The sequence below is a fragment of the Danio rerio genome, chromosome 19 (genome assembly GCF_049306965.1).
Source record: "Danio rerio strain Tuebingen ecotype United States chromosome 19, GRCz12tu, whole genome shotgun sequence".
In the NCBI taxonomy this organism is placed as follows: domain Eukaryota; kingdom Metazoa; phylum Chordata; class Actinopteri; order Cypriniformes; family Danionidae; genus Danio; species Danio rerio.
Genome location: NC_133194.1, coordinates 9,791,506 through 9,807,999, shown reverse-complemented (window position 1 = coordinate 9,807,999; position 16,494 = coordinate 9,791,506). Strand labels below are relative to the sequence as shown.

At 36.2% G+C, this 16,494-nt stretch overlaps 2 protein-coding genes across 6 annotated transcripts in view; both read left to right on the top strand.

Annotated features, from left to right (window-relative positions):
- Positions 1-1,016: 1,016 nt before the first annotated feature.
- Positions 1,017-6,305, top strand: rps27.1 (ribosomal protein S27, isoform 1). The gene is given in 4 exon segments (NM_001159528.1): positions 1,017-1,064; positions 1,630-1,738; positions 1,822-1,932; positions 6,009-6,305. Coding segments are annotated over 4 exon segments (255 nt in total). The 5' UTR covers positions 1,017-1,058; the 3' UTR covers positions 6,038-6,305.
- Positions 6,306-15,890: 9,585 nt separating this feature from the next.
- chrna11 (cholinergic receptor, nicotinic, alpha 11) overlaps positions 15,891-16,494 on the top strand; it is a 53,347-nt gene continuing 52,743 nt past the window's right edge. The window contains exon 1 of one of the 5 annotated variants that reach the window (XM_073930962.1): positions 15,891-16,341. The gene's annotated coding sequence lies outside the window, so the exon portion shown is untranslated. The remainder of the gene's footprint in view (positions 16,342-16,494) is intronic. The other 4 variants (XM_073930961.1, XM_073930964.1, XM_073930960.1 and 1 more) reach the window with 4 other exon arrangements.

Below are 16,494 nucleotides of genomic sequence, written 5' to 3'. Positions count from 1 at the left end.
CAAAACGTTTCATAGACGTCATAGTGATAACGTCCACACATTGTGAAGCTGTAACATCATTAGACATTAATATTGGGTCGGTTTTAGGTTAGACGTTGGACATTAATGTTCGCCTGAAGTTAAGTTCTGACATCAAGATGATTTTCATTTTCAAACAAAATCCAACATCCCCATGACGTTAGGGTACAACGTCAATCTGACGTCATGTTGATATTTTGTGCCTGCTGGGTGTTTAAGGTCAATTCAGTCATCATAAAGTAAACATCCGTCATCTTCTCATCAGTGACATGCATCTAAACAGTCTCTGGGTCAATGAGTGTGATGATTTTGGACATCTTTATTGACACTTTTAATGCTTCCAAACAGTTTGCTGCAATTATAAAGCGCCCATGTCTTGAGGTAATTCATTATGATGTGATTTACCTTCCATGTGCGATTTGATTGGACAGGATTCACACAGAACAGGACTGATTTTTTTAAGTAGTGACTGCAGGTTTAGGGAAAGTAATGTAGTAAAAGTACAGATACTGCACTAAACATGTACTCAAGTGAAAGTAAAAGTAACGTTGAACATTTTAAAAGCTACTTTTAAAAAGAGAAAAACTACTAAATTACAGTAATTTGAGTATTTGTAATTAGTTGTTTAACACCACAAAAGTATATAAAACACAAAAGTAAAACAAAAAAACTAACTAAAAACACAATAAAATGAAATTATAAATGATTTGGGCATCCTTTAAACAAGTAAGTTTGGCTAGGCTGAGATTGTTTTCCTCGTTGTATTTAAAGCTGAAATTAATTGGAAGCTTCAAAATTTAGATTATAAACATTGCATTAACATGTAAAAACCCTAACCAAAAGTAAGAATAGATTCAGAAATTAAAACTATTTTGTATTTTTCCACTTTTAGGAATTGTCACCGACCTCACCCGCCTCTACCAACATGTCGGCGCTCTACGTCCGATGACGCACTTCCCGCCAGCGCCGCGCTCGTCCGATGATATTCGTCTGCTTCCGCCTGGAACTTCCTTTCTGGCAGCGGATTAATCTTCGCCAACATGCCAGTGAGTACCAGAGAGCAAAAAACAAGTCAATATACACTCACAACAAACCATCAAGACCTAAAAACCGAAGCGTGTTCACGAACAAACATGTATTACAGATATTAACGTGCGCATTACTTCATGAGCGAAAAGATAAACGTAAAAACAAGCGCGAAGTCTTGAATGGTTCGGCAGCGTGTGTTCGCGCTCCATCAAGATGGCGGCGCGCATTGAAGAAAACATGGACGTTATCCTTTAACGTGACGCACTTATAAGCATTTATATGTTTTGTATTGTCTGACATTATTAAGATATTACTTAAAAGCTGGAAAACGTTGAGTTCATACGTGCGAGAGGGATACATTTTCTATTTCGCTGTAAACCGCTCCATGCAGATCCAAGTTGCACAGAATTTGTTTTATTTCCCTTCTAAATCTAGGAAATTGTCTCCTAGATTATACATTTGGTCACCATATAAGCTTGTAAAGGCTAACAGTGCGGTCTGAGTTGAGCATTCATTGTATTATTGTAATATTCATGGACACTGCAGTTTATTCATGTGCATGTAATGTTATTTTGTAAATAGCTCGCAAAAGACTTGCTGCACCCGACCCCTGAAGAAGAGAGGAGGAGGCACAAGAAGAAGCGTCTCGTACAGAGCCCCAACTCTTATTTCATGGATGTCAAATGTCCAGGTGAGCCTGCGTCAGTGTTTTGTGGTATTTGCACTCGACATTGACATTGATGGTGTTAATTATGTGTGTCTTTTGTTTTCTAGGATGTTATAAGATCACAACGGTGTTCAGCCATGCACAGACAGTGGTGCTTTGTGTCGGTTGCTCGACTGTGCTGTGTCAGCCCACTGGAGGCAAAGCTCGCCTCACAGAAGGTTCGTTTGGCTTTTGACTGGAATGTAGACCTGTTTTGAAAACAAAATGAATCAAATTATAAACCTTAATTGAAGGGACACGCAGAAAAGAAAGTTGTCGTCATCTACTCCCTCTTGTTTCAAACCAGTTTGAGTTTTCCGTCTGTTGAATAAAAAAAGTTGATATTTTGAAGAAATCTAAAAACTTGTAACCATTGACATAGTGTATTCAGCTTTCTTAAAAATATATATTTTATTTACAACAGGAAAAATTCAAAGTGAGTAAATAAACAAAACAATATAGTGTTTCTCACAATTCCTTCATGTCGTCTCAACGCAAATCAATTAAATTAACTTAATATTAATTTTAAGTTGATTGAACATAAAATAATTGTTGTCACCAAAAAACAAGTAGATTTCTTTCTTTTTTTATTTTATTATTTTTGAATACGTTATCATTTAAAAAAAAAAAAAAACAGGCAAACATCGCTTGGTTTCTCTCACAAAGTTTAAGACTAAACTGTAAGTCTGCGCTCTTTCAATCAGGGAAAGTTCTTCTAGTTGATTGTAAAATATATCGGTGCCTTTGTTTTTGTCTCAAGATAAACACCAGTAGGGTTTTTTTTTAGTTACATTAATAAAAATATATTAAATGCTCTAATGCATTTATGATTTAAGTCTAAGCCCTGTCTACATTTTTTTTGAGCTTTACTGAAAATAGATACAGCTATATAATAATTTGATGTATTCAGGATTTGTGCACATTTAGTTATTTTTTGACCTGTGACATCCCCACAGATATATTTTGTTCTGTAGATTTTTGTTATTTTTTTTAAGTTAAATATTCTTAAGTGTTACTCGGTACAGCATGGTAAATATTAGGACTGTAGCTGTACACAAAATGACAGTTTGGTACGCTTTTAGTACAACTGAGTGGTGAAAAATAAATCTTTCTCTGTTAATCCATTTATGGCTCTGCCTATAGTTTCAATTTTAGTCAAATTGTTAAAGATGCGATTGCAGCATATGCTGTGTATAATAGAGCTAAATTACTGTTACAGTACAAACACATACATAATAACAAAGTGGTAAAGTACAACACTGTCTTTATGGCTGTAACTCGCAATACTACATTTATAAAAGCCTATATTGAATTCAGTTGTTTGTTATCGATGTAATCAAATCTCCAATAAAATTATGCAAACATTTAAATGGCATGCAAAACATTTTTAGCATCTAAATTGTTATATTAAATTCTTTCATGATTTGTTTTAATGGCATTAATTGAAACCAACATTAAACACTTAAAACTAGGGATGTCCTGATCAGGTTGTTTTGCCCTCGAGTTCGAGTCTGAGTCATTTCATTTTGAGTATCTGCTGATACTGAAACCCGATCCGATACTTCTATAATACATAAAAAAGTGAAGAAACAGATCCAGCATGTTCTTTTATTTTATTTAATTTAGCTTATTTTAATATTCAACAACTTTGTTAACAAACAGAGCACTTCTGTGAGGTAGCTTAAACAATCAAGTAATAAAGAAGATAAATTCTACACTTTTGTACTTTAGTGCAACAGTAAATCTAAATAAAATCTAATATAAAAACAAATAGCATCTCAACTTAAAATACTCGGCAGGCAATCCCAAGTTTACATGTCTCACAGTTGGCTATGGCAGTGTTGTCGTCATCAACTTTATTATACCTCCAGACGGCAGACATTCTCGCGCTTTTTGCTTCAAGCTGCTTCCGTGTTTCGCTTTCCTGGCATTTAACCAATAGCGTCTCTGGAATTTGAAAGAGACAATTTGGAAGTTGAATTGTATGGCTATAAATTGGTCTTTAGTGGACTGGCTCAAGTTGAAAGTCAGTGCGTACTCTAAATTACTATGATTTATTTGTGTCTTTTGTCTGGAATTGAGTGACTATTTACACGAGTTTTGCCTATGATGCTGGAGAATCTGTGATGCTTTTGCCACAGATTAACATTTACACAGTCATATTGAAATGAAAGCGCTTCACCAGGGGTCACCAATCTCGCTCCTGAAGGGCCGGTGTCCCTGCAGGGATTAGCTCCATTAGGGTTGGAGCTAAAATATGCAGGACACCGGCCCTCCTGGAACAAGTTTGGTGACCCCTGCGCTACACAGTATTCATTAGCTGTTGGTGATTGGTATAAACGTTATTCCGCTTCTGGCATCAGATAATGACGGATTTAAATGATCATTTAGTCATATTTTAGGTATGGCACCATTTGTAAGCCTGTTTGTGAAGTTAAATATATGTTTAAAACCATTGACAATATTCAGTCTATATTTGTTGATGTCATAGATCTGAATTTCATTATCTCAATGATGTTCTTCAATCTTTTGGGGATGTCTGTTGTAGAGGTTCAGCATTTTTCTCTTGAACTGTTTAGGTCATTGTGATGCTTCTTTAGATTAAATGATTGAATCTCGGTAATCCTTGAGTGTTTTTGTGCTTAAAGAAAGTTCAAGTTTTCAGTTTTGGCATGTTTTCGTTCAAGAAGTGTACAATTTATAATATTGTAGTAGTAGTTTTTTTTTTTATTTGCACTTGACACTTTTTAAATAAACAAATAAAAGCTGGTTTCGAGACCCATTGAGGCCTTATTACCTGATGGAACATTTTAGAGCCCAATGTTTTAAGCTCAATCTTGTTTAAGTGCTAACAAAAACAGTACCCTTCTTGGCCAAACAATATTTTTTGCGAGACTGAACAGCTCTGGAAAAATAGGGTTTTGAATAAATTGAACGAGTCAATGATTGATTGATCCGTTAATAAGGACAGTGGCCCTGTTTCAAACTGAGCTCTTAAGCAAACTTGCTTCATGTTCTCCTGCTTTGTGGTCATCAAATTCAAGTTCCACCAACAGAAGACCCGGATGTGTTCTTGATAGCAAGGATGCATCAAATGCAGACTTGAGCACAACACTTGCCGAATACAGTCATTGCGGCTAAATAGAGGACAGTAGAGCAGCACTCATTCAGTTTGTTACATAAATATCAGTAATATAATTTGTTTATCTCAGGAATTTTCCACCACATTAGTGTGAAAATTAAATATTAGAGTAGTAACGTGAGAAACTAAGCTTTTTAAAGCTTCAAAACAATTAAACCAATTGAATGAAGCATTCGAAAAAACATTCTATGGGCACCTGCTGGTCAACAGTGTAAATGCACACAAACTCATCCAAAACGAAAGGTAATTGACTTTTTCAAACATACTGTTAACTTCAAAATGAAAGTAGAGTTTATAAATGCAATTGGCTTACCTAATATCATTAAATATGTACTGTTCATTTTTCAAGGCTCATAAATTGTTACATGGTGGGCAGTTCTAAACGGGCCACGAGGACACAATTAACTAAATATCAATCTCATTAAAACTCAGTCTCGTAAAACCAAACTGAGATCAGGTGAAAGCTGACACCTGTTCAGTGATTCATTTGGATTTTATGCTATTGCACAGATTGCCACCAAGAACTATTGATTTTTTTTTTAAATGCTTTGAAATGGTGACAACGCAACAGTTCCATCTACTTGCATCACATGACCTTGCCAATTTGATACACACTCCAAAAGCTGCATGAACAGAGCTTCAAAAAGCATCCATTACTTGGTAACATACACTAGTTAAAAGAATTGTATAGGCTGAAATTCACATTAAGATGAGTTTTGTTTGTATTGTGAAGTGTATCAGTCTGATAAAGACTGAAAAGGGAAAAAAAAAGAGGAAAAAAGATGCAAGTCTCTTGGTTTTTGCAATTGAGAAGCAATAAGTATCTGGCTTCCTTCTAAATGAATCAGCCGCTTTGAATGAGTCTCAGAGCATTACTTTTAAACAATGACAAGCCCAACGTTGACAGAAGCTCACTGTTCATTTTGTGTGCCGAATTAAAATTTCTTTGTCATGGTTTTTACTAAGAATTGGAGCGTTTCAAAAGTGCAAAAGTGTGCAGAGCTTCTTCCCAAATGTTTGAGGGCATTGTGGGGTGTTATTCATGCTTTTGTTGTTAATGAGCTTAGCTGTTGTTTTTGGTAATGACCTCTCCTCTTCATCTCGTTTCTCCAGGGTGTTCCTTCAGAAGGAAGCAGCATTAAGATGTATTCTGGACGCTTCCGTGGAGAGAGCGAGAAAAAGAGAGTGAGCGAGGGAGGAGACGGAGCAGATTCAGTCACAGCTGCTGATTCTTATAAGGTGAAGATGGGGAAATGGCTCTGAAGAACTGATTTAAAACACCCTTCAACCCTCTGTCTCTGTTTCTCTTTCTCACTCTTAATAAAATGTTTGGGCTGATGACGTTTTGAGTTTTTGTACAAATTGTCATGTTCCATCATTTATCAGGATATTAAACTGCAATGAAAAATACAAGTTTAAGTGGTTTTCAATTTGATGTGTTAAGTAAATGTCCCCTTTAATGTTGAAGCTGGGATTTTAGCATCTTGTTTAGTCGGGAATAATTATATGTTGTTTTGGCAAACATTATGTATGATCTAAAATGGTTAAACAGCAGGACTTAAAATGCTGCTAATAATTTTTCGAAGAAACAGTATTTTTCTGCTTTTTATTGAATTGTACATTTAAATAAGTCAATTTTAAATGTGAATATTATTATGCCACTTCAATTAAAATTGTCATAGTATAAATTCTTTTAAAAAAAAAAAAAAGGAGAGGCATTTGTAAAATGTTAATATTTTGTATTTCTAATTTGTTGATACAATACTCTGTCAGTTTCTCATCTTCAGTTTCTTTAAAATAAAAACAAAATACATTAAATGACTTTAAAGAATTCAAAGGGAATTCCCATTTTTATGATAAATGATTTAAAACATCCTCAATAACCAGCCATTTAATTGGGTACACCTGTGCAACTGCTCGTTAACACTAATTTCTAATCAGCCGATCACATTGCAACAACTCAATGCATTGTCATGTAGACATGATTAAAACAGTGCGCTGCAGTTCAAACTGAGCATCAGAATGGGAAAGAAAGGTGATTTCAATGACTTTGAATGTGGCATGGTTGTTGGTGCCAGACGGGCTGGTCTGAGTATTACAGAAACTGCTGATGTACTGGGATTTTCACACACAACCATCACTAGGGTTCACAGAGAATGGACAGAAAAAGGGAAATATCCAGTTCTGTGGGCGCAAATGCCTTGTTGATGTCAGAGGAGAATGGCCAGACTGGTTCCAGCTGATAGAAAGGCAACAGTAACCCAAAAAACCACTCATTACAACTGAGGTATGCAGAAGAGCGTTTCTGAACGCACAACACGTCCAACCTTAAAGTGGATAAGCTACAGCAGCAGAAGACCAAACCGGGTGCCACTCCTGTCAGCTAAGAACAAGAAACTGAGGCTACAGTTCGCACAGGCTCACCAAAACTGGACAATAGAAGATTGGATAAACGTTGCACGGTCCGATGAGTCTCGATTTCTGCTGCCCCATTTGGATCATAGGTTCAAAATTTGGCATTAACGACATAAAAACATGGATCCATCCTACCTTGTATCAATGGTTCAGGCTTCTGTAATGGTGTGGGGGATATTTTCTTGGCACATTTTAGGCCCCTTAGTTCCAATTGAGCGTCGTGTCAACGCCACAGCCTACCTCAGTATTGTTGCTGACCCTCTCCATCTCTTTATGACCAGTGTACTCATTTAACTGAGGCTACTTCCAGCAGCAATGTGCCATGTGATAAAGCGCAAATCTTTTCAGATTGGTTTCTTAAACATGACAATGAGTTTGTACTCAAATCTAATAGAGCACCTTTGGGATGTGGAGGAAAAATGTGGTGGAACTGGAGATTTGCATCATAGATGTGCAGCTGACAAATCTGCTGCAACTGCATGATGCTATCGTTTCAATATAGACCAACAGCTCTGAGGAATGCTTCCAGTATCTTGTTGAATCTATGCACTGTAAGACTAGTAAGGTGTACCTAATAAAGTGGCCAGTGACTAGTGTTTTGATGGTGAATACGCATATAAAGCTGTGGAAAATGTAATATATTCATAGTACAGCACTTGTTCTGGCTCATATTAATAAAGCTAAATATTAAAATAGCATGAAGATTTCAGAATGGAACATCTCAGTATTCATAAAACACGTTCATTATCAAGGCCAGATGACGGAAGAAACCGACGAGAGTGGGTTCACATGGAACTTTACTGACCTGCTGTGTGAAAATGAAATGTTCAAATGGCATCAGCGGATGACATTTTTAGCAACCAATGCCAGAAAGAAAACCATATTAAAAGGATAAACCAGAAGACTCCCGTTTCCTAAAAAAAATTGAAGGTTAGCTATCAGTATAAAAGCTGCCACTAATTCTCTATTATAGGCAGGAATGTGTCAGTCTGTGCTGGAATAATAATCTCCACTTTGTCTGAAACCCCACAGCGCAGCACACTGACAGACGCCGCAGCTTTTGTCAGGATTCAAGCCGTGGTTTCTGTCATTTTGTTCCCTGAGATCATTAGCTGATTGCCTCTCTCTTGCCATCTTCAGTGGCTCCTGTATGATAATATGATGAAATCAATTCAATTGTAGTTCTCTCTGCCCTGCAGGAGCAAGAGCAGTGGGCTAAATTGTCTGTGTCCCTCCTTAACCAAATCAACTGCAAATTGTGGCTGCCTAATGAAGCCTTGAGGGACTGAAACTGCAGCCTCAAAGGAGGTTCTCACAAAAACTTCTGTACGCTCCCAGTACTTCATTTATGATAGACAGAATAACAATATGATAGACAGAATTACAGAATAAAAGATACACAAAACTACAGATAGATAGATAGATAGATAGATAGATAGATAGATAGATAGATAGATAGATAGATAGATGGATGGATGGATGGATGGATGGATGGATGGATAGATGGATGGATAGATAGAATGGTAAAGATAGAATGGTAAAGATAGATAGATAGATAGATAGATAGATGGATGGATGGATGGATGGATGGATGGATGGATAGATAGAATGGTAAATGATAGATAGATAGATAGATAGATAGATAGATAGACAGACAGACAGACAGACAGATAGATAGATAGATAGATAGATAAATAGATGGATGGATGGATGGATGGATGGATAGATAGATAGATAGATAGATAGATAGATAGATAGATAGATAGATAGATAGATAGATAGATAGATAGATAGATAGATAGATAGATGGATGGATGGATGGATGGATGGATGGATGGATGGATGGATGGATGGATAGATAGAATGGTAAATGATAGATAGATAGATAGATAGATAGATAGATAGATAGATAGATAGATAGATAGATGGATGGATGGATGGATGGATGGATGGATGGATGGATGGATAGATAGATAATAAAAATAGAGCGAAAGAACGATAGATAGAAGAAGGAAAGAAAGACTTGTAAAAGATAGAATTACAATAGATACAACAGTTCATTCCTTCAATTAATGAATGAATAATTGCAATTAAATTGCAATAGATTTACACAAAGCAAGATAGATTTAATTACAAGAGAATGATAGAATGATGGACATATTTGCAATATAGAACCATAGATAGAATTGTAATGGGATAAACTGATAGAATTACAGAAAAATAGAATTATAACAGAAAGAATTGAAGATGAACATTCATCTCGATATAATAAATAATGATAATCAGTTGATCTGTCTACATAAGAATTATAGTTGAATGATAGATGGATAAAACAACTATAGATAATTGCAAGAGAATTCCAATAGACAGAATTACAAAGACATATGGATATAGACAGACAGACAGACAGACAGACAGACAGACAGACAGACAGACAGACAGATAGACAGATAGATAGATAGATAGATAGATAGATAGATAGATAGATAGATAGATAGATAGATAGATAGATAGATAGATAGATGCACTATTTATGCCATGTCATAATGAGTTTGTGTTTTTTTCCTATTGCAGTCATCAGGATGTTCTTCTGAGTTTTGTTATGGATCATAATTTCCTCATTATAAAGAACATTAGTATAACATCACTTGCTTTCTTTCATCATTTCATGCAAGAAGAGCCCAGTCTTTACTGTCTTCTTCTAATGCAGTTCCTCAAATGACCACACAGTGTCAGAACATCTGTAAACCCACAAGTGTAGCTTTTGCCTTTTTGAGCGTGTGTGGTTTTGTTTTGAGCACAGCATATGTGTGTTGAATATTTTATTACTGATCATCAAACTGTGCTTTGATGGCAAAGGCTATATGCTAGTAGCTACACATTTATTATGATATTATATATTTGTAGTGTAACTTGCTTTAAGGGTTGGTTCACCCAAAAATGAAACTTTATTATTTACTCTCCCTCAAGTGGTTCCAAACCTTTATGAGTTTCTTCATCCTGTTGAACACAAAGGAAGATTTTTGGAAGATGGCTGAAAACCTGCAACCATTGACTTCAATAGTAGGGAAAGCTAATATTATGGAAGTCAATGATTACAGGTTTTCAGCTTTCTTCCAAATGTTTTACTTTGTTTACAACAGAAGAAAGAAACTTAGGTTTAGAACAAGTGATTGGGTAGTAAATGATGACAGAATTTTCACTTTGGGGTGAACTGTACCTTTAACTCTACCTATACCTGGTAATCTTTTTGCAGGTAAAAAACATGATAAAAGCTTCAGCAAGTTGTTGCAACAAGATAATTTGGTAACTTCAAAAGCCTACTTACTACACACATTCATAGTACAGTGTTTCCTCCAGGATTTTTCCAGCTGTGGTGGCAGGCCTTTTACACAGATCTTTCAACTACCTATGGTGTTATTTTAATGACAAATGTCTAATACAAATCTTTTTGCTTGTGTGCCGATTTCCTCTGTTTGTGCACAAAACTTATTGCTTGTGCTCAAATATTCGCTGCTTAAGCACTGATTTTCTTGTGCACTCTTGCATTTATGTAAGAGAATGTCTCCAACATTTATCTAATGTGTTAGGAATATTTATGAATGTCTCTTATGGACCTACAGAATGTCATTGATGCGTCCTGAATTAAAGTGAAACGGCTATAAGCTCCAGAAAGGTATTGTCATTGTATGCAGAACCGTAGACCTTTATCTATAAATAAAGCAAAATTATGGAAACTCAGTATTATGTTACCCACCAGTCCGAGCAGTTTTCTAGCTGGCCTCCGTTACACTCACCCCCCTAAACCTCACTCACATCCCAGACGAGCCCCCACAAGTAACACATTGGTCCGAACTGGGATCGAAACAACGATTCTTTGCATGGCAGTCATTTGTTCTAACAAGGCAAAAGACCATAGCCTCTAGCATCTGTTGCTAGAGCACCTTTTGAGATCAGAGGACTGAGGTTTACCTGCATAGGACTTTGCTAGCTGGCCTCCGTTACACTCACCCTCCTAAACCTGACTCCCATCCCGGACGAGCTCCCACAAGTAACCCACTGGTCCGAGCTGGGATCGAACCTGTGATTTGAATGGCAGTTGGTTGCTTTAACAGGGAGGCTAAAGACTATGGCCTCTAACATCTTACCTGCATAGCGCTTCGCTAGCTGTCCGTTATACTTTAAAAAATAAAAAACAAAGACAGAATGTTTTTAATGAGAAGCTGTAATTTATCCGTGGTGCTAATTAATTCTGGTATGGCGCCCCGCCATGGAAGAATGAATGTAGCAGAAACCATGTAGTATGTTGGGCATTTTGTTTTAGTGGTTACAAATTAAGTGCAAATAATTGAAAATAGATTGAGTGTGTAATTTTAGACGTAACGTATGCTTGTCCAAATCCGCGAACTTACCTTCAGGTCAGGCTCTATCATGCCATCTCGAGGAATTGTTTTAGCCTATTTCGTAATAATTTGTACAAATTCATGATTTAAGTTGTATGAAAATGTATGATTTTTCAAAGGAGACGTGTCCTCAGTCCTAGCCCTAAACTCAACCTCGCATTGGGGATGAGTAAATCATACCAAAATGTACAACCCAGATTGTACAAATGAATACTAAATCAAGTTACGAATCGCTGTGAGATTGTTTTGGTTATGCAGGGGTCCAATCAATGTCCTTGTACTTGGTCACAAACGTACTCATTTAAAGGTCCCATGAAATTAAAATAAAGTTTTTTAGATGTTAGTATCAGTATTGTTCGTTTTTCAGGATACTTATAAGCTAGTGGGCAACAAAACAGTGGCTGTGTATGAAATCGCACACTTCCATACTATATGGCATGCTAAAATCAGTATGCGAGCCGAGTAGTATGTCCAAATTCATAGAATTCGAGAAACTGTATGCAAGAAGTACCCAGATGATCTACTACTTCTGACGAGATTCTGAAGTGTGCATCCGATAAACGCTACACTATCCCATGATGCCCTGCAAGAGAATTCATGAATTGTTGTAAAGCAACACAACTGATGTGGGTAGGTCACGTGATTATGACAAAATGGCGGATGTAGTACGTCTGAGTTCTATTTATACTGCTCACATTCTTACTGTATAGAAAATAATTTTCTGACGGACGAGTAGTAAATTCAAATTCAAATGCAGTACCTACTCAGAAGGCTATTTCAGATGCAGCCAGTGACAAAATTAGCCCGAATCGATTAACAATTTTTTCACGTCTTCTCATATTTTATTTTCTCGTCAAATCTTCTGACCAATCAAATGCTCTCCAGCATCTGACATGCCCCGCCCTCTTCAAGACACTTTTTATTTGCTTTTCGTTTGATGCGCTTGAGTGGTTCAACCACTCTAAATGAAATGCTATTGGCTGTTTTTTAAAGGGGTGGAGCTTCCCAACCCTCTCATAATTTTTCAGTTGAGATTACGTCAAACATCGAATAAAAAATGCACATTACAAAACTCTTCACAGGCCCTTTAAGCCTTCCTTTTTTAAATAACAACCCCCTCCCCCTTCACTTCCCTTAAAAAAATAGTTTGCTTCACTTAATGCAATCAAACATCTTGGCGTCATCGTTTTTAGGGCCCGCTGTCTGTATAGGTGATAAATTAAGGGCTTGTTTTCTGTGGCATATCTATATGTTTTACCGCTGTTAGGCTTTTCTCTCAGAGAGCGCTGGGGTGTGAAAGTCTCTCCGGATGCCTGACTGTGAGCTGCGTTCACCTCGACTCCCTCCCCGTGTGAAGAGGCTACCGAAGGGCATCTGTAGTAATAGGGTAATCTATTATAGGGCTCGGCGTCGCTCTCTGCTTTCCCATTCCCGTGCCTCTGTCTCAGCACTTCGTCAGGACGAATGAGAGGAGGAGTTTAACTAAGCACATTACTGCACGCCGCTTGCATATCCCAGCACTTCCTCAATTAAACCCCCTCCACCATCATCTCCGATATCCCATTAACACACACACACATACATACACACAGGCGTGGACATGGCTCTTCTGGCACGCTTCGTCATTTTATTGGTATGTTTAGCAATTTTACTGTGTTTGATAAAACAGTATAAAAAGGTTATTGGGTTTTCTCAATCACAGATAGCTTGAATGTAAATGATTACAGCAACAGCATTTCTTCACATTTGACGAGCTGTCGGAGCAAACCATTTCAGGTCACACTTTACAATAAGGTTTCATTAGTTAATGTGTTTACTAACATGAACTAATTTATCAATCACAGCTCAACATTTATTAACGCATTTATTAACGCATGGATTATTCTAATCCATATTCATGCTTGTTAACATTAGCTAATGCCCTGTGAGGTAACATGAACGACAATGAATGATGATATTTTCGTTAACGTTAACTAACATGAACAAATATTGTAATAAATGTCTTGTTCTTTGTTTATGTTAGTAAATCTATAAACTATTAACTAATACGATTATTGTAAAATGTTAGCCAAATTTATATTAAACTATAATGTGAATTTCCAGGATGTGTTGCAGATTGCTAAATTATTGAAGGTTTAGTTCACCCAAAAATCCAAAAATGAAAATTATTAACTTCATGTCATTCAACTCCCTGGAGACCTTCGTTCAACTTCTGAACACAACTTATTATATTTTAGATGAAATTGTAGACGTTTAAAGTCCAGAAAATGAATCAAAAACATTGTTATAACAGTATGTGACTCAAAGGTTGAACTGTAATCATTCATTCATTCATTCGTGCATTTTCTTTTCGGATAGTCTCTTTATTAATCTGGGGTCGCCATCCGCTTGTGAAGTGGTGACGTGTTTGTGACGTACGTATACTGTTTCCGGGTCCAAGCCGCCATTCATTTGAGTGGAGAAATCGTTCGTTTATGATCGCGTTTTATTCCTATCACACATTAAAGTTAATTTTACATAAAGTCATAGTGTACACAACAATCTCTGGGCTTGCTGCATAACAAATACCAAAATTTTAACAATTTATAAAACAATGAATCACTTTCTGGCCATCGGATATTAGGCATGGACTTATATATTGCGATCGTGACTTTCGAAAGTATTAAATCGCTTTGTAAACGTTTATTATTACCATTTCATGAATCTCCTCATTAAGTTGAATAGAGCACTTGGACCCGGAAGCCGCTCCGCGTGACGTCACACTTAACAAGCGGATAGCGGAATGAACCGCCAACTTATCCAGTATTTGTTTTATGCAACGGATGCCCTTCTAGCTGCAAACCATCACTGGGAAACACCCATACACACTCATTAACCCACACACACTTATACACTACGGGCAATTTTAGCTTAGCCAATTCTATAGCGCAAGTCTTTGGACTTGTGGGGGAAACCGGAGCACCTGAAGGAAACCCACACAAAACAAGAAGAACCTGCATATTAAGTATTTTCAGTCGTACGAAAATGTACGATTTTAAGGAGGCGTGACGCCCAAGCCCGCCCTTAAACCCAATTGTCATTGGGGGATGAGGAAATCGTACTAAATTGTACTAATTAGACCGTACATATTCATACGAATTAGCCACTAAATCAAAATGTTACGAATAGCCTTGAGATTGCGTTGAACTGGTGAATCTAATGGCAATATGTTGTACTGCCTTTACTAAACATGCACCCTAACCTGATGTAGTAGAGAAGACAATGGCAAACTGTTATACTTACTGTTTTTTTGTCGCACAAAAGTGTTCATATGATTGCAGTTGAACTACTGAAGTCTCATGGGGAATGTTTGACAATGTTGTTGGTTTCTTTTTTGGACTTTAAACACTTGCTGTCTCTGGAGGATGAGAGAGCTCTCAGATTTCATCTAAAAAAATCTTTGTTTCCTGAAGATGAACTTTCAGAGGTTTTAGGTGATTGGAATGACATGAGGGTGAGTTCATTTTCATTTTTAAGTTAGCTTTATGTTACCATTATTAATGTTATTCTTCCATTTATTCATAGTAATGTCATTGCACTGTTGGTGTACTTTTATATTATTTGTTAGCTTTTTTATTGGTGCATGGTCTTCTTCAGTCTTCAAAATATCACCGAAACCTCATTTGTAAATTTTTTTTTTTTTTGCATGTTTTGTCTTTTAATTGTTTTGGATTCTATACATCATTATTATAAATATTTATTAATATGATGTTTGCAAAGTAAACTGACCCTTGCTGTTTTAAATTCATTTTGAGGAAAATAAAACTAGTTTAAGTTTTCTGTGGAGATATGGTTTATTGTATAGTTTATATATTATTAATATTAATAGCCAATGAAAGATATGAAAAAGATGGAATGAGTTTGACAAAATTATGAAATAAGCTATAATAACATGCAGTGTAGAAAATTCAGAGTTCTACTCATTTCATTCATACTGTCCCAAAACAAATCGATTAAGTTAACAAATTTAAGTAGATTGAAAATCTCAAGAAGTGTGTTGTTTCAGCTCATTTTAAATGAGTAGATCAAAATTAAGCAGCAAAATATTTTTTTTTCACTGTATGGCTAAATAAAACTATTGAAAATATTTTAAGGCCTATCCCCCCTATTTAAGCTAATAAATAAATCTTAATACCATAATTATTAAAACATACAGGTATTAACAACATGTTAATAATTTTGAGCACACATTTGTACAGATTCAATCGTTGCAGTTCTTTAAATTCCCTTAAGAAGTAATAATTTATTTTACCATAATTTATTAGTATGTAATTAGCCTACCACAATGCCTGCTTTTATCAGTGCGAAGCTTACAGCGCCCTATTAAAATAATCACAATACCATTTTAAACCAGCAATGATTGATTAAATTTATTTTTTTACAGTTAATTTGATGGGTGCTATAAAACAGGGATGCATTTGTGTCAAAAATCGGGACGTGTGGTCACGAAAATACTTGCGAATACAAACGCGAACTTATCCTTTTTTTGCGATGGTTTTACCGGTAAGCCTACTCTAGGGGACGCTAATAACTAATCTTGTTAGACATTTAAACACATCCGACCTGAAAACCTCACGATTGTTGTTCAGGTAAGTACATTTAAGTAGATTACCATTTTAAAAACTCATTAAAGTTTCACAGAAGGGAATAGCACGTTTAAATGCTTTTTGCTAAACTGTTCCTAAAGAGCTATGATTAGCAAACAAACAGAAGAGGTGTTTTTTTAAATTCTATTCAAATGG